The following is a 24,644-nucleotide window of genomic DNA, read 5'->3' as shown; positions in this document are numbered from 1 at the left end:
ATAGCTGCCAATATCGACATCTTTCATAAGAGTTTCCGCTTGATTTCTGGATAAGGGACCGTGAAACCAACTGGATAGAATTAAACAAAATATGACGGACTAAATTACTGATGACATTACAATGAGAAAATGATCATAGTTTATTAACAAGGTGTTAAAATTCGTTGTAATATCGCTAGCATATACAATTTACCCATTATCTTCTAAAGGAGGCTTATTAATTGTTTCATCACATGGGGTAGTATAGTCGTCATCGCCATCATCTTGGACTGAAATCATCGATTGTAAAACCTCATCAGGTAGCCTTGGAGGCACTTCAGGTTTATTACTCTCCATTGATTGTGCTCGTAGGCCAATCTTGGTGTTATTTGAGTCTGTAACAAACTGTCTGTTTGCGTCGACAGCTGCAACATTTATTTTCCGTGGGGCATCGTTGTTTGTCCATGGATCTTCATAATCATCATTTTCTGTGTCTTGCAGCGACTGCGGCAAAGGTGACAAGCCCATCGGAGATCGATTAGGATCTTCTCCATTCTCGCTGATACTATCAGAGGATATCATAGCCAGTTGCTTATGATCATATGACTTGAGAGATTGTTTTATTTCTGTATCTGGCATAGTTTTATCGTCGACGGAGAACGGCCGAGGCTGTAACTCAACGGGATCGTCCATGGGTTTAATATGCGAATCGGAAATTGAGTGTCGCATTTTCTCCACCAGTTTTGTCGACTGATCAGTTATAGATTGCCAAGGATCATCATAATCTTCGGGTGCTCGAGAATCTTGTGAAGGCAAATGAGGCCGACTAATACGCTTTTGACTGGAATGAAATTGACGGCGATTTCTTAAAATAGCTGTTTCTTGTGGATCATCAATAGATTGATCTTGAGGCTGTTTTGTATCAAAAACATCATCATAAATGTTGCCAACTTCTTGTTCAGGCATTTGACAATCAATTAGTTGATCGTAAACATTAGACGAAGTTTTCATATCAATAGGTTTGCAGTATTCGTCATCGAAATTTTGATCAGCTTCAGTAGATCCAGGCTCGACTTGGTCAATTTCTTCATTTGTACTTTGTTGATCGATCAATGAATTTGGATTTTCTGCAACGGGTGAAATATTGTGAGGAATATCACCAACATGTCGACTTTTCTTTCTTTTACCAATACGGTTAAATAACTTCTTCACTGATGACATTTAGCCTTCTTGATTGGAATAATTAATTATATGAAATCGACTTTAGGTTATAATTAACTTATTGAGCAAGTAAATTAGGGGGAAAAAAAAAAGAATGACAAGCAGTTTCACATTGTTAAAATAGAGCGTAATATCGCGTGGGAGAGTTTAGGTTTAACCCAAGACGAAGTAATTGTCAATAAGAATAATGTCTTTTATGACAGGGATAATAATTGGAATTTTTCTATCTATTGAATTCGTCTACTATTGATATTCATGAGCTGCAAGCAATAGTCACAGAACGCCCTTTAAAATGTTTTTCCCGTCCAATTTTATAATGTTGAACTTGACTTGACTAGTCAGTGTTTTCTCAGTTATGCTACAGTATCAATGTCGGGCAATTTTGATGGCCACTACAATAGTATACAGTACAGTATCAAAGCATTTTTTCGAATCAAATTGTTCATATGCTAATTATTTATCTCTCATTTTATTATCGTATTTTATTCCTGCTGCAGATGTACTCCAGTACTGACAATACGAGATTGTGGTAGAATAGAATTTATTCACTACACAAAAATAATAAACAATGTGGAATGCTGATCTTAAAGCATTTTTAGTAGCCCTACGTAACTGCAAGAGTATAGTAGGTTACTTCGTATTTTATTACTGAGGGAACTTTTGATTTACTACGATAAAATTAGTTGGCCGCAGGAGTTCTTGCTGCCAGGAATGGATTGTGAAAACATTTTTGAACTACGGTATATCTTTTAGTATACGCATGTTCAGCTAAAATGGAGGAACAAGGCAAGCAGAAGCAATAAACTAGCCCAATTTTACTTCTTATCCAATATGGAACTAGCATAAGAAATGGCAAAGTGCAGTATGGTTTATACTTTACTCTCCATTTCTGCTTTACCGAATCGTAATATTCTAAAAAATGATCCTATACCTTGTTGAATGCTCATGTCGATAAGTACATAAAAATAATTCAATTTCTGTTACCCCCCTCCCCCCAAAATAAATAAATTTATACGAGTTCAAAGCTAAACGTTGACGTAATTACCTGCCATTACGAGTCGTAGGGAAAGCATGCAATTGAATTGGCCTTGCAAAGAATATTGTTGTGATTCATGTCAATTGAGTATTAATACTCGTAGAGATGTTATTGCTAATGGAATTACCATGCGGAGTAAATTAGTGTTAGATGACAGTTTTAGAAGACATATGAGAGTGATTCATGATAGCCATGAAAAAGATACAAGTATAAATTACTTCAGGATCATCTTGCTATCGACATGTGCTATAATAAGTCATGAAGTTTGATAACAACAATAGATTGAATGAATAAATTGGGAAAGGCAAGGACAATTATGACCATTCATTAAAAGTATTCGACTTTAGATATACTATACAGTCCAGGTGAAGTACTACAAATATGTTGCGTATTGAGAGAAATAAAGCAACTACTAGTTGTAATAAATTATCGTGATTTCAAGCTTGAGCTAGCAGTAATTTTCCGGTTCAATCATCAAAGCAAGCATCAATAAGTGTAATCTCTACCATCGAATAGAATACTGTAGAAAATGAGTAGTGGAACACCTCCGCTTTCACTTGTGCATTTCCTCATCGTCTGCATGATAGCCCTGAATACAATCAAACATCACCTTTTCTCAAAATATTTTCATACTGGCTAATCAGCAACATTTTCATTTATAACTAGCTCCAAAGTCAAGCTAAACTTATAAACTATCATTCAAGTTGTATCGCATAAATTACGGCTAAACTATCATTTACCTGCCCTAATTATACTCTATACAAGAACATTATGCTATCAAAAATGGAACGTATTGTTGTCAAAAGGCAGCATCAAATTGAATTAATTATACCCAGATGCTAGCTATGTTTTGTCAGCCATATGCGCGCGCATGGAATCAATAAAGCTCAATAATGAGTTCATCTTGAGTACTATTCAGTTTGAATATTTTACAAGAGGGCAGGAACATGTAAAAGATGGCCACCAACAGCGATATAGTACAAATGAAACATGATATGATGACATTACATAGTACAGATGACGAATCGACGCTCAATTCTCACCAACATTATGACGATAGCGATTATAAAATGTCTGATGATGAAGAGGGCATGATCACGGATGCAGCTTTAACGGAATCGACGTTGGTATTATTGAGTGAACAGGATTGAAAAAAAAAGTTGTTGTCATTATTGTAGCACAATTGTCTAACTTCTTTGATACATGACATATTGAGAATTAGATATTAATAGCGGATAGAATTGTTAATCTTATATTTGATTAATTTTGACTATTGACTTTTCTGATATAATATCATCATCTATTCCTAATTTAGTTTTTATCATGGCAAGATTGATCGACAAAAGGCAGAACATCAGTTAAATTCTTGTGAAAAAACGAGATGTTTCTTAGTCCGTCAGAGTGATGCACATCCCGGAATTTATTGCATCTCTTATAAAAATCAATTAGGCATTAAGCATTTTCGAATATCTCAACTCTATGGAGATTACTATATTGGTAGTCATCAATTTACTTCCTTAGCGGCAGTTGTTCATTATTATACCTATCATCAAGATATCCTTATGGGAGAGAGACTGCATCATCCTGTATCGCCACCAGAGGTTAGACTTACCTTGTCTAGTCTATATACCCAAAATAATTCAGTCATAGTGGTATACCTAATAACAGCATATTATGACCATGACTGACGTTTTACAGTAGAGATCATACACACTACAAAGTAACAACAGCAACTTAGTTCCAAGAGTTCCGTTATTCTAAATTGAACGACGAGTTATTACAACTTGGTGATATTGATATAATAATCTAAAATCAATTCACAACAATGCCAATTGGTAGCGATGCTTTATTTCAATCATGAAATCATCTCAAATAGAAACGTAGTATAGAAATAGTCATAGAATATACAGTACAAATAGATTATTCTTATTCTTATCAGCCAGTCAGATGTAATTGAAAGTAAACTTATAGTATCCGTAAATATATTTTAACAAAAAGAAAAAACACTTCACCGTCTACGGTTTATCTGATCTAGATATTGATGATTTCGGGGAAAATCAATGCAGAAAAATAAATTGAATGTATTGATTATCTACTCTATGAATAGTAACTGTAACTGTTTAGTTATGGTAAATAATGGTATTTCTCATTTAACTTTTTGATCTTTATTCCATTTTTAATTTACTTATACCTATATATAGCCGGTACAAACATTATATAATCGAGTTATAGCAGTACGAAATAATATTAAAGAAGAAGATACAGACGAATTAAGGTAAAATATTCACACGGAGAATTATACGCTAGCAGGTTTAATTTGATTGTTTGCTAATAGACGAATGTTTTTAAAGTAAAAAAATTGAGAATAAATAATTCTGTGCTTATTAATTCAATTTATTTATGCGTACAGTATATAATGTCATAAAGGGATATTCGCTTGTAATATACGTTTAGCTAAACCTTCTTTGGCGTTATTTTACTGGATAAGATTTAATAAATCTATATTTTTATTGAATTGTTAAGTAGTGAAGCTGCATAAAATCAGTAATCACATTCAAGTCTACATTCCATATCAAAAATTGATTATTAATGTATTTTGTTTTGGTAATATCATTAATTAACATCTTATCATCTTGAAGTTAGTTGCAGCCAATCTATTTAAAAATAGTAAAACTTGAAACTTATAGCACAACGTTTTGTCATTTGAATTAGTGGCCATGTAATCTGATATCTTGTCACTATATACTCATATATGTAATCTATCGAAAAAATTGTGGACTTTTACAGTTTCGTCGTGGGCGATGTTTTTACTGTTAAAAGTATTATTGATCGTGATTGGATATGGGCTAAGCTTCATCGAACAATGGAAAGTGGTCTAGTGCCAGTTGCTTTTACAACAAAAATGGTAAAATTTGAGATCTAATTTTGAATGAATGAGTAAAATATCAGAATTAAACTTGCAATATGACGTGCAATCATATTAAGTAATGAGTTACTCCATACCTTTTTATTATCTGGTTGTTTCGCTTTACAAACCCTATCATACATTGAATTGAGCTTTATTTTTAACTAAAAATAAATAAAATAGCAGCAACTGCTATGATGCAGTAGTTTTAATCAATTTAATCTTGCTCCTTTGGGAGCCATTTTGAATGGGCCATTGATCGTAAAAACCGGCCAAAACCCCCGTAGTGTGGCCATGTTGTAAACATACATCTATCATTGTTATATTACTTTATCGTCTACTTTAACTTCTTACTAATCCATTGTTCTATAGCTAACCTGCTAAGAAACATTATTTTTTCCCATATAAATTCCTTTAATATATTTATTTTTGCCGACAATCCTTTTTTCTCTCTGGTGTTTGTTACCGTAATTATTTTTATGATTAATTTTTATATCAATGAATGGAGATACAGTAAAGCTACCGCATGACAATTGTTAAAGCTGATATAAAATGCGGTAGCTTCTTCACTGCTACTCATTCATAATACTGTAATTTTATCGTTCGTTCAAGCGTAATAATTATTGTGTCGGCCATATTGAGCAAATACAGATAATTTTAACATTTCTTGGTATTATATGCGCTTTCTATTTTACTGGTAGGACTTATCATGTGATATCCATGAAGGTAAAATGTAAGTGGCTCTTGATAAGATTATATGCTAGACAATTCGCACTTAATTTTATTTGTTTTTGACGTCAGCATTTCTAGCCCTTTCATTTTTTCTCTTCTCTATACGTCATATAGCAAACATAGAATGCTAGATATTACTACGAGTCACTGGCTTAGATTAGATTGATGCGGTTCTTTCTGTTAAAACTACTTCTAGACGTCTTAAATTAAATTTAGGAGCACATTTTGAAAAGCTTATATAGAGCAATGTTAACTAATTTTGATTGATTGACCGTGAGAATAATTCCTTTTACATAGTTGGTATTTTGGTGAACCACCACAATCGTCTTCTACTGATTTGTTAAAGGAAGAAGGAAAAGTTGGACATTATCTTATTAAGCAGAGTGATACGTCGCCTGGTGATTATAGCCTTGTTCTGAAGTAATGCCACAAAAATTATTTAAGTAAAAATTAATCACTGCCACACTAGTCGATTTAAATTTTATTTAGTTCACTTATTTGTTATAGAACCACGAAGTACCCTTGCTTGACACAGATATTAATATCATTTCACTGCATCAATAACAAGTAAAGAGATGATTGTAGTCTTGATCAGCTCTTTCCATTGTAAAGGGATAATTGGGAGTACCAGTAAAAAACTAATTTACGACAAAGCAATGCATTAGATTGATATTTTCGGTGACAAGAAGCAATTAAAAATATATTCGAATCAACAAGGAAATAATTAGATTCCTTACGGTAGATTTTTGTAACTTTATTTTGAAAAGTTTGGTATATCGCCTAATTGTAATATTAAAATCATTCCATTTAAAACCGGGTGATGTAAAGATTGCTAAATAATGTCTTAAACAATTAAAAAGTAAGATTGTCCCCTTATTTCACCTTGATAATATTCTAGCAGACTATATTGACATAAATCGTACATTAGCTGTCATTCACGTAGATTCCATTATTAGATGTCAAGCTAAATATTGTTTGAGTATGGCTAAACGAGGTAGAATATTAAATTTTTTCATAGATAAATCTTTTGTAGAGCACTTTAAAGGCCTAACTATTAGTATTATACCTATTTACTCCGTTACGTCTACTTAAGGATAAGGATAAATATAATATATTGTGTGATATTTAAAGCCCTTACGTATTTCATCGTATGATTTTTTTCTTTCTACTACGAACCAATGATTAAGCACAATTTTATGACTTTTAGGACAGACAAAGGCATTAAAAAATTTCGGATTAAAAAAGACGGTTTACGCTACAATATGGGCGGCAGATGCTATGATAGGTAAGTAGCAATAAATTTTCTCATGGTCCAAAAATGGCAACAATGTAGACAGTAGCTGTTTAAAATACCATAATAAATTTTTACAATGTGAGTTAGAAAAGTAATTTTCGATTAACATAACTTGGGTCTTAATGTGTTGAAATTATTGATTCATTCTCAGTAATTCATTCATTTTTATATGGATAGCATTGATGAAATTATACAGCGATATTCTAAAGAATATATTGTTGAAGGACTTAAACTGGGAGATCCCTTGCCAAAGGTTAATACAATGCGTATTTTAATAGTAGTTTTGTCGTTTTTAATTAATTAATTTTTTTTATAGATTACTATATTAACATGCTAATCTATGAAAGCCATAAATATCTATAATCTCTACGTCTCTATCATCTATAGAAAATGAAGGAAGATGATTTCAGGAATAATTCATATAAGAAACAAGATAAACCAGAAAGTCATACCATAAAAACACAATCCGTTTTGAAGGATGGTAAATCTGGGAAGCTAGATATAAAGCGGAAAGGTGAGCTGTAATGGAATAAATAATTGACTGAAATAATAAGCTAGGATGATAGCATATTGATGGAAGTGTTACTCTTGATCACCTACTGATGTGGACATTGATGCTATTAAATCTTGATTTTACAGGAGGAAAGAAATGGAGGACTTATCATTGCTTGCTTATACAAAAGGAACAGAGGCTTTACTATTATGAGAGTGATAAAGTTAGTGATATTCAGAGTAATATTTAATTACTATACCTGCTTTGACATATACATTTTATATTTGGATAGAGAGCTAAACCAAAAGGAATTATCGATATCTCCCATAGTACGGTTTATCCATTGCATGACGGCTTAATTGGAAGGTTGTACTACTATTAAATAAATGTACTATTTTTTTTAGCGCAATTTGGATAGAATGATATTTAGATCCTAATTTCTAGTTAAAGATTTCATGGAGTAACATGATACGAATTCCTTTTACTTACCCCTTTCCTTCATTTTATAGGCATGGGTATCACTTTCAACTGATTTCCAAATTTTTAAACGAGACAACCATAACGTATCTATCAACAGATACGGAGAAGAATGCTACTGTATGTAATAGAACATGAAATTAAAGTTTCTTTTTTCGTTTCGTATCGTTTGCAGTAGTTCATCACTTATGATATTATATGCATGATATAATTAGGTAGCTGATAAAGGATATTCATATTATTAATACGAGTGATAACTGGATACTTCTATTCTCTATCGATCGAAGAAATTTTAATGTTGATTATTTAATCTCGCTTATACACTTCTATATCTAGCAATGGATGACTGCAATAATACAGTGCTCACAAAATTCCAATAAGAATCGATTACGTCAGTTAGAAATTCAAGTCTCCAATGCTCAAAAGTTATCCAAGACAATCTCGCATCCTTACTGTATTATTTGCATTGATGATTTCAAATGTGCTCAAACAGCTACAAAAGAAACTTGTAATCCTATATGGGATGAAGAATTTCGCTTCAAGTAAATTCCTAACTACTACTATGATAAATTATATTATAATAGCATATTCTTAGTCCCTATATTATAATTATAGACTGTAATTTATAGCATCATGTATGCTGTGATCATTGAAGAGATTCTAAGCAATTATAGTACACATGAGGATTATAAATGCAATAAGAAATTGATGCAGTAAACTTTACTAAAACTCTTAAATACTGTTTTATGCCCTAATACCAATGTATAAGCGAAAATTAATATTACCATTAGCTGCATTAGAAGTGTGTAAAATATTGTTTGTTATGCTTTGAGATACCGTATAATATCGTTTAATTTAGATTTTAGACCTATACTGAGACACGAATTAATTGAGCACTTTTTTCGTATTCTCTACTAGCGACTTAAATGTAGATATTGACCATATTTCTGTAAAGATCTTCAATCGGAATAGACTATCGAAGGATACCCTAATAGGTTGATAGATGGATAATTTCGATAACTTGCTAATATCAATACATGGTATTAAGTAACTCTATATTACTAGAATATTATAATGGTATCAACTAAGTATCAAAAATTTTAACATTAATTTTAAAGTTGATTTTCGTATCACTGATCAAATTTCTGTCGACATGCCCTTATTTTAGGATTAGTAGAAGTTCCAGTTGCGAAATTACCTCCAGTCAAACCGATAGATGAATGGTTTAATTTAACGCTTTCGGATAATCAAATAAAAGATGAAATAGGTTCTCTTCGATTACGTCTGAAGTACACAGTAAGATATAAATTCTACGCGTATTTTTTAATTTGCTTATAACGGGCAGATAATTGAGATTTTAATAGACTCTTTAATCAAAATTAGAATGAGCCTTTATTGGAGAAGAAATCCTGTCGATCTCTGTTAAAGGTAGTAATTGATTAATTATTTAAAGTTGCGGTCAGAAGCTCTTCGTTTTCCTTTCAATTGCAATTACTGTATAAGTGAATAGCACCAATTTCGTCGTGGCTCGATCCGAATGGACAAATATTATATATCTAATTTTGTAATACTGTCAATCTATTATAATTACAGGTCTTGACTCAAACAAATACATCGATAATTGAAGCATTAGTTAATGTTTGTCAGGAAAGAATTAGCCTTACTGGTGCCATAGTGATGATATTTGCACATGAACGCCAAGAAATTAATTTTTTAGCTAAACTAATCGAGAATGAAATTGCTAAAGCAGGTAACAGATAGCTTCTGGATTGATTAATAGAAATTTGTACATTATTAAATTTTCTATCATATTTTCATGTTATGATAATGACCTTTTTTAACATCGGTGCAGATTTTAATCAATTTAAACCCTGATAATTTATACACATTGTTTTACTTCATATTAATGCGGAGTCTGATCATAATATATCATTCGTTATTAAATTGAGATTGTAGTAACATTCAATTTTAATTGCGTAAGATCAGATTATATATGTACTAATCGTCTAAATAATAATCGTCATTATAGATAACTCTAGGACGATATTTCGAGGCACTTCATTAGTTACTACTATAATGGAACACTACATGAAAATTATTGCACAGGAGCATTTAAAGGAAGTTTTAAGGGAAACTATTTTAAAAATTATTGATTTAAAGCATGTATTAGAGGTAAGTCGTTAAAATTATTCAATTTAAAGTGATGCACAATTAGTATAAAATTTACATATATATATTTTGGCTTATTCATTTAACCTCTTTCAGGTTAATTCAGCGACTTCTAGCAGTAAAGATTTTAATTTAACTACCAATATCCAGCTTTTCCTATCTTTATTGAACGAAATCAAGGAAAAAATATTTAATTTTGTTGATACTTGTCCCAAGTTAGTCTGTAACATAGATTTAGCCTTTAGAAAATAAACAATTTAAGTAGCGTGTGCTATCATTTACGCAATGCTGTAATAACAATGCATATGTGACGACATTCTTTTTAAAATATATTTTTATACAGAGAATTACGTTATTTACTGCATTATATGGTGTCGTGTGGCGAAAAAATGTGGGAAGATGGTGGTGATATATTAAGATGCCATCTCGTTAGGTAAGTTTCAATCTATCTTTTAGTATAGTATACCGGATAACAGTAAGGTTTCGATGTGTATGATGATGCCAGCAATATAACGGTAATGTTGTCCCTGTCTAGCTGTTTTATGTTTCTCCGTCTTTATTGTCCTGCTATCCTAAATCCGCGCTCATTTAATATTGTATCTGGTTAGTAAATTCATAATTGCTAGGCATTTAGTAAGTTATTGCTGTAGAAATCAAGTTTTAGTGAAAAATTAATTATCGTAAACTTTTGGTACCTTTTCTAGACCCGTTAACGCATGCTGCTACTAGAAATTTGATGACATTTGCAAAGTGTCTTCAAAGCTTAGCTAACGTAGCTGGTGGTGGCAAGGTTTATATGATTAAAATTTATTCTGATTCTATATAAGCAATATTATTTTTTCCCCCTCTTTATTGGAGTTTATTAACTTGGTTTAATAAAAAACTTAGGAGGGAAGTCACTTTCCTGAACTTAGTAGTTTTTTTATGGTTAATAAAGGCAAAACGATGAAATTTCTCAGTGATTTAACGGTAATTTTTAAATTTATAAATTTAGTTTTCCCTTTGTAATTTTACTGATTGATGAGTATAATATACACCGTGATAATATACAGTATATAATACCTCCATAATGTAGTACAAGCTCTAATAAAGGATTTATTTCGCTTTGTAAAATTGAAGGCGATCAATGACTATCCCTCCAATCGAGAAACGATTACTTGCAATATCGATACAGAAATAGCGATATTTTATCATTTAAGTAAATACTACATTGAAGACTTGAAGAAAAAAGTTGATAGCGAAGTATGATTCAAAAAATGTAACTGATTTGATTCATAAACGCATCAATCACCTTGATTTTGCTAAAATTGATAATTATTCTTTATTAGCTGCAGGATGAAGTTACTGATTTTATCGAAGTATTTCAAAATCTGGAGATGAAACATGAAGAAAGTTGTTAAATTATACTGGAAATTTATATTATTTATTTCGAGTTACTTGGTAATATATTATATGATCTATTACCACTGTAGTCATGAACGAGTTATTACCTTTCTACCGACAGTATCTCAAGAAGTATCTACTGTACAGTATGCGTCGATAATTGTTTATATTAATGGATGTCTCCGCAGTTGTATTAATTATAATTATTGATGCCGATATGTTTGATAAAGATGTACTGTATAAACGCAGATATTTTATTTGTTTTCAATTTATGAAATAGAAGAAAGTAGTGTGTATCCAATTTGTTTCTGTTATTAAAAGCAAATAAGTTTATAAGTTTGAAAGACGTTTAAATAAAATTGAACATTTAAAATTAGCTATCTGCGGGTAAAATACAATTAACGAGTCAAGAAGGATCGAAGTATTGATTTTATACCTGACACAATAATTGATTATTGTATGCCATAATGATGCTGCTGCAGGAATCAGTTTACCACACATAATTCAATTTTATTAGCCCATCAATGATGGCATTACTATTCTTTGCTATTGTTGAAATAAAATGGGTTGGAAAAATGAAATAGAAAATCATATCGGCATTGAGCCTGGTAAGATTTTTCTTTTACCTTATATGGTAAAGAATGTTTAGGAAATTTTTAAATAGCCACAACTAAAGTACAAATAACTAAACGAGGTTCAATCAAGATAAAATTGAATAGTTGTAGCAGTCAAGAGCCTAGGAATAGATGCTACATTAATGCGAGAAATTACGGCTGGCAGTTAATTGTCGCGCTGAATAGCGAGTAAAATGAATTAACTAGATTGCCTCTGATATAAATCCGTGTTCGACTTCTCTTCTACAGACAATATAATTTTGTAGATGCGTTTTGAGTAAAAGTGTATAAAAGCTTGATGATCAACTGTATAGAGAGAATTGGTGAATGAAGCAGTAGTGAAAATACTTTTAAATTTCAATAAAGGCTTTCCTACCTCTTGTGGAGTAGCGCCTAACTATTTAGCTAACTAATTAAGGTATACATTACAGCAGTAGTACAGTAGAACGGGGTCGTCGTGACTATAAAAGCAACCCACTTAGAACTAGCTATACTTTCAACAGAGAAAGTTATGTGCGTGGCCGTTTTGATGCTGACATACTAATAGGTCATATAGTATAAAACTTTTGCAGGATTTGCATTTTTCCCATTTTTAGTAGGACATTTTTGATATCGCAGTCAATTCAAAGTGGTAAGTTTCTCCGACATCTTGTAACTGCACGGTCAGCGCTATACACGGCATATGATTGTATGGAGGAGTACTGAGAAGAAGATTTGGACTAAGCACTCCCTCAGACGGACGGACTTATTTTACCTAAGGAGGCCGTTCATGTCGAAAAACTAAATAATAATAATAAAGAATGACTACTTAGTATATGGATCTTCTGTGTCTGTTTTCCAAATCACTGATACTCATTTCAATAACATTGATGATCTTCTCTACCTGATTTCAAGCAGAACTTGAGTAATAGATAATAAGATTCAAGCTTAATTGAGAGAAAAAAACATCAGTCAATTTAGTCAGAATCGACCGTCTGTATACTTATAGTACTGTCATAACCAAGTGTTTGGGACAATATTTGGAGGAGATGAGACCGAAAAAATATCCGTCCGTCCAAGAAGTGCTCAGCCTACTGTATGTCTTCTACTTCTAGTACTACTGTATGCTGTAGTACGAGTACTGTACTATACTAGAGCATAGACTACGACAAGAAAATCAAATAGTCGATGCTTATATGGATGAGAAAGTTCTACGACAGCAGTGGACATTTTAGTTGAATATTTGGGACTTCCTCCCTCAGTGAGCGAGATTCGGTCGAATAAAATACCTCCTTACCTAGTTCATGAAGTTAAATAGCTACAAAATGGATGGCATATTCAAAAATGATGGTAGTTTTTTAGAGAGATTTCAACAACTTCAGCAGCTGCAGTCACAGTCAACGGCAAAAGAAACAAGTGATGATACAATAAGCCGAAAAGAGGAAAAGACTACGACTAAACAGGCTGAAATTGGAAGCAGTCTTTCTAATCAAGTCAGTAAAGTGAATTCTACGGTAGCCAGTAGTAAAAGTGAAGACAAGGTAGATCAAAGTTTGTCTAGTGGCAAAAAATCGTCTTTTAAGATGAAAATTCCATCGCTAAAGAAAGCTTCAACGACCAAAAATGTACAAGATACACGATTCAGCAGTACAAGCGTATTAGAAAGTGAAGAAGACAAGGAATATATTATTCAAAATGGTAAAAGCAGATACAGTGATGCTATATTAAAATAGTACCTTGGTTTAGTCCTATACTTGATGCAAGCATGCAACTTAGTCTTAAAGTGTATGATGTAACACTAGTAACACTAGTCATATTCTGAAGGTGTTCGGTGTACTTTTTATTAAATGCTGGCGTGTCCTTGGAGTATCTGATGATCCTAATCCTAACGTGCGACAAACTAGTTAGTCGACAATTGGATTTTGATTTTACAAGATTGAATCGGCAGTTGACACGCCAAAAATACCGTACACCTTATACTCATAAATAGTCACAAATACTGTTCTTGAAGCTTGAATGACAGATACCAAGAGATAGTTTTATCTGGCACTCTACTTTATCCTATATTCGTATTCTACATTTGTTCAACAGACAAGTAGTACATACGTATATACGTAGGAGTCCGGTAGGACTATTTCTAAAAGTTTATCAAAAAGTTTCCCTACCAGAAAATCCTGATGCATTCGAATCGAGAGACCAATTTGTGCAATTGGTTGCAACAAGGGGCGATGAAGTAGAAGAATTAGCAAGAATAAAATACAAGCATGACCGCAAATTCAAGTAAGAATTATTATAGTTGATGTTTTAGCTCATACAGTCGATACAGTAGAGAAGTCTAATGTTGTCATTGAAGTAAATGGTGATCCTAAACATAACTTAGTATCAGTATCAAAGGTGATAGAAAATGAAAATGTATCATCTCTATACGTAGTATGGCTACGTTAAAGTACAGTATACAGTATATTTTATCGACCCTTTTAAATCTCACTGTTAATACTGACTGTGTATCACAGTGCATAATATTTACAAAATGGCCTATAACTTCTCATCATATTGGATAGAGTTTTAAATATGATTTACTAGCTAATCAAACACTGTGGCTGCTACCTTGTTAGGTTTTTAATGGATAAAAAGGCTATGGAATATCAAGCTTTTCGTATGCAGGTGGAAGAAGTTCGACGTCAGGAATCGGAAGTCACAGTACCTACTGTGCCCGACAGTTCTACCTCTACTTTTAGTTCAGGTTAATTAGTAGTTATCTTAAATTAGGTTCGGTTCGAACAATATCTAATATGAGTATACATATCTCTTATTCTATTTATAGGAGTTAAAAGACGTGCTGAAGAATCAGTAGATGCTGCTAAAGCGTTAGCTAAGGCTCAGGAGATTTCTCGGTCCTTAGCCCAGGCAGGTTCAAGAAGTGATGTAAGTTATATCACGATTGTTGAATTATAGTTGTACAAATTAAATTTTGACCCTTTCTTTACCAATGATACTGTTAGATATCACAAAGTACAAGTAGTCAGCCTACGGCGTCTGCTGAACAGGTATTAATTGGCTTTGACAATTACTATTCTCTGAAATAGTTTGCTGTAATTAATTATTTACTTGTGCAGATCTCAAACGAATTTATTAGAAACCAGTTGGAGAAAGCTAAGCAAGAAGCTATAATCAGAGCTCAGCTATTAACAGCTAACAAGAAGAAGAAGAGTAAGTACGAATATGATTCGGATGAAGAAGTAGATGGTGGTACTTGGGAACATAAGATGAGAATGAAAGAAATGGAACGTACTCGAAACAAAGCAGAAAACCTGACACAAGAAGCTAAAGGTAAACATCATCTGGGAGATTTTTTGCCGAAAGATGAACTGGAAAAGTTTTTGCAGCAAATTGAAGCTATTAAGCAAGGAAAGACACCGCATTTCTCTGATTACATGAAGAATAAACTAAAGGAGAACAATATTGGTTATCAAATGTTGTTGGCAGCGGGCTGGAAAGAGGGTACTGGTTTAGGATCGTCTGGCCAAGGAATAGTTGAACCAGTTAATAAGTTAGTTATACAGTACAATATCCATAAACTAATCATATAATTAACTAAGCCTTGCATCATACTGTACTTTTAAAGTTATATATTTATATGTACAGTGAGTATGTGTAAAAGGATATCTTGCAATTTTTGTCTTCTACATTTAAAATTGTTCCAGCAACTAATGATCTTAAACGTACCTAATTAAACGCATCTTTTCTCATGTATCTGTCATTAAAATGTTAGGGGTCCAACTAGCTTTGATAGCTCCGGAGTTGGAGTTGAAAAACCTCAAGAAGTAAAAAAATCTGATGATGAATTTGAATTATATCGTAAAAGGATGATGCTTGCATATCGATTTAGACCGAATCCGCTGGTATATAAATTTTATTATTTTCTATTTTACTAGCATAAAATGTTTTCATTATAAATGGACATTTTACTAACGAAATGATTTATTTTTTGAACCTTCAGAATAATCCACGAAGACCATATTATTGAAATAATAATTATTATAGCTTAAATTATATAATATAATCTAAGATAGTTATGCAGCAACTGATAACGGAAATTGTTATTTCTCCTGTTTTTTGGACCTTAAAGACTTTATAATGATTGATTCGAAAGAATTTTTTGACATTACATAAGTTACTTTTGTAGCATTTTCGGCACTGGTATCTTTGTGACCGTCTGTAAATTAACACACAAGTATAGAATATATTAGTGTTGTAAATTAAGGTGTATTATACCAACTCTACATTTTAGAATGATTGACTGTGGCTTAGATTATACTGTATACAGTGTATGCTTCGATATATGCTAATAAAAAGCTATAACTTTCTTAATTTTTTGGCCTATTGGACAATTGATTCATATTTTATGAAGATACGACTAGTTTATTGCTAAACTTTATTGTACTACAGCTATTGTATGAGAAATTGAGAATAGAATACGAGACAGTAATACCAATTATAAGAAGTACGTAAAACGTTGAATTTTTAGGTGAAAAGATTCATTAATGTCCTAATTCAACTGGTATCTACGCTATTAATATCATTCTTTTCAGGTAGAGTGGCATATCATAGCGATGCGTGTATGTACATGCAGATCTAACAGATATAGGGATTTTAACCTATATAAGCTTCACGGATTCTGGTTAGCTTCAGCTCGGGGGGCTTCGGTATCACCGTTCCAGTTCTCCTAGATACACGGACTTTTTCTCCATCTTTGGTAAACATGAAACCGACTTTAGTACCTTTTCTAGAATTTTCGTACCAAAGTTTAAAAATTAGTATTGTAATAATATATTAGGTTAAGGGGCAGAAGGGTAAAAAATAGGTATCAAATAGCTGCTAGTTCAAATGAAGAAAAACGCTGTGGAATAAGTATCAATAGGGGTACATACCCATCTGATGGGTCAACTAATGCAACTTTAGAGTAATGCAATGGGGCTTCGCTTCGGACCAGGCCGCCTTGAAATTCTTCATGCGGTTTCAAATATCGGTAATGCTATCCAATATTATAATAAATTACATTAGTAAGATGTAGTTTCTATATTTCTATATCGAAAAACACTTTGATCGAACATCCATTCTAAATATTAGTAGCTGCTATTTTTCTGGGATTTACCCCGCTGTATCATCGACAAGATGGCATATTTAAACTTACACAATTCAATCCTTCAACAAACACTTTATTTTGACCTCGTAAAACTTGCGACACTTTACCGACGACGCCTTTATCTTTTCCAGATAAAACTTCTACCTATAGGAATTCAATGGGTAAATAATAACTTGATTTAGATGTATTTCGGTGAATTACATCACTGAGTGGCCTATTGACGTCTTCTATAATAATTAATCAATGTCAACAAGCTTTCTGGATTGCATTAATGCTTCTCCGTAGTTGGTGCAGCTAGGTAGAAATTATTTCGATACTTGTTGCATTCATGTTTGACACTTTACGAAATACAAGTAGGAATATCAGTTCATTTTAACTTGCTCATTAACGATATGTACTGTACTATGCGACAAGTTGGCTACAGCTGTTGCTCGATAGGTATACGTGTGTGCTAATTTACTGTGCTGTAGTCGTCTTAAAAGTTCAATTCATGACGACTAGCTGTACTGTATTTGACAAGATCCAAAAGCTCTTCATTTCTCCACTTTACTACAATAAAGTCGACTAGTTCGACTTGAAAAGGTGTCTAAAAAGTAGCTGCTTTACTGCTTTTTTGCTGATATTGCTAGTAATAGATCGGTCGTTGCTCATTCACTGCAGCGGAATTAAAAGTAGATTCATCACAACTGGTTGTGCTGTTCCATATGCAAGTGGTCTCCATTTCTATTGTCTACAATAATATGATATCCTATGTCTAGCATATGATATTCATTGGGGGTTCAAATTGCAACCATCCTTTCATCTTGATTATCCAGTATGTTGTGAGCAAGATCTCCATTTTACATGACATGGACAAATAAAGTAGCATAACAACACCCTACGCGTAGACGTACAGAATCTCCACGGACAATTTTCCAGTTACGGATTTGCAGATCAGGCTTTACTTTACGAAATCTTCTCGGTCCAGTTATTGGCCTTTGTAATCTTCCAGTTTTGACTAGTAAATTTGATGCCACTTTAGTAGACATAGTAAATTATATACAGACTCTCTTCATATCCAAAATAAACTAGGTAAGAATCGAATTTGAAGTTGCCACTGCGCGTGGTGGACTGCCAATACGAGCTTGGACTGCTACCTAGGTGCAGGATTAACATGGCATGCGCAGTCAAAAGCTTGACACGCTTGACGTGTATGTAGTACGTTTCATCATGATCGATCGTTGTGCATCGCAGTGACACCTTGCATGGCATACGCAGTCAAAAGCTTGACACGCTTGACGTGTATGTAGTACGTTTCATCATGACCGATCGTTGTGCATCGCACTGACACCCAGCCACTACGTCCAGTAGTGACACTGTCAGTTTGAGACACGGATCGCTGACGAGTGACGTTCTCTCTTTTCTACATTGCATGTGTGACAGTAGCGTGTACTACTAGCAGAGTGACACAACACTGTAACACACCAGGAGAGTGACACAGTACTGTATTGTAACACACTAGCAGAGTGACGCAACGCAACGATCGACTACGAACGGGTGACTGCTAAAAAGTGACGCCTAAATTCATTCTCCTTTCTATCAAGGGTCATACACTACATTGTTTTAGTAGGCGAACGACTGAATCGTTTGCACCCTTCAGCCTTAACATAATTCGCAATCGCTTCTGTGAAATTTGTTCCTGGAAATCTTCGCCATAATTGATTGCTGTGCAGCCTTGACATAATTCGCAATCGCTTCTGTGAAATTCGTTCCTGGAAATCTTCGCCGTAAGTGATTGCTGTGCAGCCTTACATAATTCGCAATCGCTTCTGTGAAATTCGTTCCTTGAAATCTTCGCCATAAGTGATTGCTGTGCAGCCTTACATAATTCGCAATCGCTTCTGTGAAATTCGTTCCTTGAAATCTTCGCCATAATTGATTGCTGTGCAGCCTTGACATAATTCGCAATCGCTTCTGTGAAATTCGTTCCTGGAAATCTTCGCCGTAAGTGATTGCTGTGCAGCCTTACATAATTCGCAATTGCTTCTGTGAAATTCGTTCCTTGAAATCTTCGCCATAAGTGATTGCTGTGCAGCCTTACATAATTCGTAATCGCTTCTGTGAAATTCGTTCCTTGAAATCTTCGCCATAATTAATTGCTGTGCAGCTCGTTGTGGACACAGTGGTTGCATCTCCAAATTATCATTAGTAAATTGAATTGAATAGTTGAAAAAGTGCCTTGCCAACTACAGTATGGCTACTACTGCTGGAGAGGTGGTTTATCGCCAAGGATATGTAAGTAAGGGTTGTGCAAAAGCCATGTACTGACTGCAATGTATCGCAAACATGACGTTGGCGATGAGTTGACTTAGGTCAAATTGCAGAATAGGCCTAGAAATACATTTACTTTCTATTTTTGTCTCTCAAGGATGATGATAACTCCGACGTATGGGATGATAGTGCTCTAATCAAGGCTTATGATGAAGCAATTACATCAATGCGCGAAGTAAGTTAGAAGGAAAAATTGTTGCATTAAATTGAGCTAATTATAGTAGAAGTTGAAGGACTGAGCCTGAAGGCTGGCTCAGGACATAAAAATACAGCGTAGTAACGAATCTGTCATCTCAGTCAATCAGTGAACGTGATTGATTGAATACGGTACTATATTATAAATTAGAGCTTGAGGAAAGTAAAAAGGAGCATCAAAATGCCTTGTATCGATCAATTAATTATAGATACGTACTCCTATACGCATATTTAGATTAATTATCTTAAGCTACCTGTATGCGGTAGTGGAAACGATTCATTTTTGGAATGTTATTTAATGCCTTTATAGAACGTATTGTGCTGATAGAAATGAATTAGTTCACAAATATACATTAACTTACATACAAAAATGACAAGCTGGTTCGTAATTATTGCAAGCTAATTCTAGCAAAGTGGAGAAGTCTTTTATTCGCTCAATACACTGATTGATACTGCCATAACTTTTATACTTTTATTGTCAATTGACTGGACGATTGCAAATTTGCGTGGCTACTACTGACTATGTAAAATTAATCTGGACGAGTACAGTAGAAGGACTGTATAGCTACCACTTACAGATACACTTACACCTGTATCGAGTATCTCTACTGTATATATTTTTCTGAATGTTGACTCTTATTTTCATTACTAGGGTAAACTACCAGAAAATAAAAAAAATAGGTAATTTCCACTTTCAATCAATTTCAGCCTTATTTTACAACTGTTTATTGTAATGCTGTGTCACAGTCGTATCTTAAATTAATTTCATCTGGAAATAATAATGAATTAAAAACATCAATAGGAAGTCCAAAAAATCAAAATCAAAGTCACCACGTAATAAGGTATGTATTCATAATCTCTGGTAATACGTCAGAAGTCATACTTAGAAAAATAGTTACTGATTCGCTTCTATTGGCAATCCATGCATTAAGGTTTCACAACTTAGAAAGGGGTGCAAGTGTAAATTCTTTTATGAAAATGAAGTCAGAGTTGGAGAAGTTACCTCAGTAGATGAAAGCTCAGGAATATGCGAAGTTGTGTACGGACAAGATGGAGAAAATAGTGTGGAATTATTACTTGACCAAGTAGTAGTCATAAGTGAGGATGACTATGAAGCCCAAATCAAACTACTTGATCGTATGGCAGACCGTAACTATGTAATGTCATATATCTACCTTACAATAAGTATTTTTTAAGTTTAAGTTTAATGATTTCTACAGCACAAGTTAATGTAGATTACTGTTTGAATATTTTATCTATGTACTCTCCTACAACGTAAAGGAAGAAGAAAATCAAGATAGAGAGGAAGAATATACCGAGGAAGCGTATAATATAGATTACAGCAATCAATTTGCAGATTATTATCAACAGCCTAACAATTATCCCTCTGGTAATTTTCCACAAGACCGTACAGCCAAAAATAGTCATTGGAATAGGGCCTCTTATCATCAGTCTAATTATCCAAATTATGGAGCGAATAACTTCTATCCGAATGCATATGTACGTCTTCCTAATGCTGTATAAAAAGCTACTTGCGGTTAAGCATACACGTGACAATGATAAGTGTTTACTCAATACTGTAGGAATATAGTAATTATTTTCAAAATGAAGACAGATGATGATCTTTAACAGTGTGCAATACGAACATCGCAAATATATTTTCTATATACCAGCCTGCTGATTTACTAATTCTTATAACGCCTGTTAATCTGCTGCAATTTATCATAGTATCCGCCACCACCACCACCACCCGTACCTCCGATGCACATGCAACCTCCTTTTGTAAGTTGAATTCATGATGAAGATATAATGCATTAGTGGTATTTAATATTCCATAGCAATACGTGTTATGGATTTAGGATATGAAATTTTATTAAATAGCCTGTTGATATTTAATTATGTTTGCAATTACATTCTTATACTGTACTATGGCATTTATCTGTAAAATGCATCGTCGGGATTCTGTCTGCCACTAAATTGATTGATTTACTTGCTTTTAGCAAATGCCTCCATTTGGACATCCGGGTATGTCAGCATCTGCTGTTCCCGTAAGTGAAATTTAATGGCGGAAATTTCAATACTTATTATCGATAAAAATAGCTACTACCTTATGCTTATTTTATAAAACAAATACACTACCGTAGTCAGTTGAATATCATGACAACAATTGCAATTGTTATATCGTAGCCGCTTCCTCCGCAACCACCGCCATTATCAAGTGATGACATAAATGATGAACTTCTTTCCAACCTAATCATGTCCTGGTATATGGCTGGCTATCGCACTGGATATTATCAGGTAAAAATTCAGTGTATTAAGCGTATATGCATTTTCTTTTGAAATAAACCTAGACTGTTTACAGTTGGACCAGCGCTATGAGAAGTGTGCAAGCGCGTAGCTATTCCTATTTCTCCGTTGATCTACTGCAATTAATATTGTATCACTTTCGAGTCTGGAGTTTGAACATATAGAATTTTTGCAATAGTCCTAAGGAATAATTTGAAAGTATAAACTTTAGAAAATAATTTTAATTATAGGCCATTAGGAAAGCTAAGGATAAATCCAAGAAGAAATGAAAAAAGGATCCCTGAAAACGAATACTTCAAGATGTTTGTATTATTGTATAAAAACAGGTTCATACGTTTCATTAAACGACTGTAAAAATTAATTTTGCTACGATCACGGATGTATATTTGAAAACAAAATTTCATTAGATGGTGTCGTAATAAAGAACACTTTATCCTGTCTTTGCAATTATATATTTACTATGTGAGCAGATTTTGGTAGATTCGAATTACAAATGGAAATGCTTAAGTATAACTACGTTTTACTAAAGTTAAATAGAGCCCCACAGTATTTACAACGACAAAATAAATCAAAGTAGGATTGCCCAGAATACGTATACAGCTATTTATATGTTAAGAATTTTCTGATACAGTATCAAATTCCAGTTGCGCCCATTGCACACAATCCACTTTTCACAAACCCAAGCAAATATACTAACACGATAGTCAGTTACTGAAGTGGTATCATGCCACAAGCATGCATTTAGGTATGCATTGGTCATAATATACTGTAATTGCGATAATGTCATTTTTAAGCTACGAAGGCTAATATAGACATAATTGATGAAATTAACTCGTGATTTACATGTGGTGAAGATCAATAGAAATGCAATAAAATGTATCAATTTTATGACACGCGCTACGTAAGATTCATTAAGTTTGCTGAAAGCAATCAAAAACTTAAAACTGGTAGATTTATGCCCCTTTATTGAATTTCAAATTTCCATCATTTTAATTTATTTATACATTAACATTGTTTTGGCTAATGGCTTATATCGAGCTAGTCGACTCGATATCAAATGTACCAGAACTTAACCTTTACTGTACCTACTATAGTATCCGCGATGATAAAAACAACCACATACTGGTACATGCCATCCTAAGAAATAAGGATTACCAGAACACGTATCCAAATAAGAAAACTAATACCGTGTATGTCTTTAACTAGCTACTATCTATAATTATTATTGCTGTTATTACTTTTGGTATATTATTATTCATGAATTTGGTTAGTTGATAAACATTTGTGATTGTGGTAGAAGACTATGCTAAGTACGCATTTGCAGCCAATTCAGCAAATGTAGCACCATAGCATAGAATGTGTGTTATTATATGACAGACTCATTGAGCATCATGTTTCTTCTGTTTTTCTCTCATCGCTTGAGCATCCCTATAAAAAAGAAGTTTGCAGTTTGAGTCAAATTGGCTAATTAAAAATATGATAACAACTACACATTGCTGTTGCAAAGACCACTTTTAAACTACAATGTAAACTATCACATCAAAGTAGTAATACTGTTATATTACAAGAGTTTGATAATACTAAATACTATCTACGTATACAGTACTACTACAGGGAATGGGAAATTCACTCAAAAATGATCCATTTATATGATCAGGTTATTAGGCCGTTTTATATACAATTCTGTCGAAAGTAGTAGACTTACAATTCCTTTCGTTTCGTTAGGTTTGCGTTTGATTTACTTTGAGATTTTTGATCTTTCTGTTGCTTTTTTTGGTTCTTTGCGCGGGCTAATTCACGTTGATTTCCACCTAAAGTACAAAGGCTAATATCAGCTGACGGTATCGATAGGACTCTATACTGGCTTTAACAAAATGTGCTGTCATTCTCGTAGAGAATTTCGGAAAGAGACTGCATTTGTATAGAATAATTGCAGTAAGAATAGAAGAAAGTCGAAAATTATACACACACCAGTGAGTAAGAGGAAAATTTTGTAGATGGATTTGTGCTATTGTCTTTGCTATATAAAAAGAGGAATTATACGAATAATACGCTAGTAACAACGGTAACTTGCTTTATTTTTCAATTACACGTACAGTTGCACTTAGTTGTATAACCGTCATAATTAATGGTTTTAATGTCCGTTTTTTTTTTATTGTTCTTGCGTGACGAGTAATGCAGATTATTTATTTGCTTATTGATTTTTAACGTCAAATGATCCACCGCTTTGATCGAGAAAGAAGCGTTTAATCGTTACACAAATTTCGGATCCATTTCTTCGATTTCAAAATATCGTATGAGCATTGCATTATCATCTAGAATATTAAATACTCGTATGGTAGTTGTGGGTACAACTGAAGTATTTCAAAAAGTAGGAACCCAATTAAGTTAAAAACATCAATCA

General features: G+C 33.3%; 3 protein-coding genes across 3 annotated transcripts; 2 read left to right on the top strand and 1 right to left on the bottom strand.

Annotated features, from left to right (window-relative positions):
* Positions 1 to 15,662: 15,662 nt before the first annotated feature.
* TRIADDRAFT_9582 (uncharacterized protein) lies at positions 15,663 to 15,833 on the top strand (the record flags this gene model as incomplete). Its single annotated transcript, XM_002110884.1, has 1 exon — positions 15,663 to 15,833. A coding segment is annotated over one exon (171 nt), but the record flags the coding sequence as incomplete, so codon positions are not given.
* A 1,102-nt stretch (positions 15,834 to 16,935) lies between these two features.
* On the bottom strand, positions 16,936 to 19,340 carry TRIADDRAFT_54353 (uncharacterized protein; the record flags this gene model as incomplete). Its single annotated transcript, XM_002110365.1, has 5 exons — positions 16,936 to 17,068; positions 17,214 to 17,317; positions 17,477 to 17,572; positions 18,322 to 18,425; positions 19,025 to 19,340. 5 exons carry the CDS (start codon positions 19,338 to 19,340, stop codon positions 16,936 to 16,938), a joined length of 753 nt encoding a protein of 250 aa, XP_002110401.1.
* A 320-nt stretch (positions 19,341 to 19,660) lies between these two features.
* TRIADDRAFT_54352 (uncharacterized protein) lies at positions 19,661 to 22,509 on the top strand (the record flags this gene model as incomplete). Its single annotated transcript, XM_002110883.1, has 10 exons — positions 19,661 to 19,702; positions 19,836 to 19,913; positions 20,586 to 20,614; positions 20,736 to 20,775; positions 20,866 to 21,018; positions 21,215 to 21,433; positions 21,662 to 21,715; positions 21,934 to 21,981; positions 22,121 to 22,231; positions 22,471 to 22,509. 10 exons carry the CDS (start codon positions 19,661 to 19,663, stop codon positions 22,507 to 22,509), a joined length of 813 nt encoding a protein of 270 aa, XP_002110919.1.
* Positions 22,510 to 24,644: the final 2,135 nt, after the last annotated feature.

The sequence above is a fragment of the Trichoplax adhaerens genome, genomic scaffold (assembly GCF_000150275.1).
Source record: "Trichoplax adhaerens TRIADscaffold_3 genomic scaffold, whole genome shotgun sequence".
Classification (NCBI taxonomy): Eukaryota; Metazoa; Placozoa; class Uniplacotomia; order Trichoplacea; family Trichoplacidae; genus Trichoplax; species Trichoplax adhaerens.
Note: the sequence above shows the minus strand (reverse complement) of the source record. Positions and strands in the feature narration are given on the sequence as shown.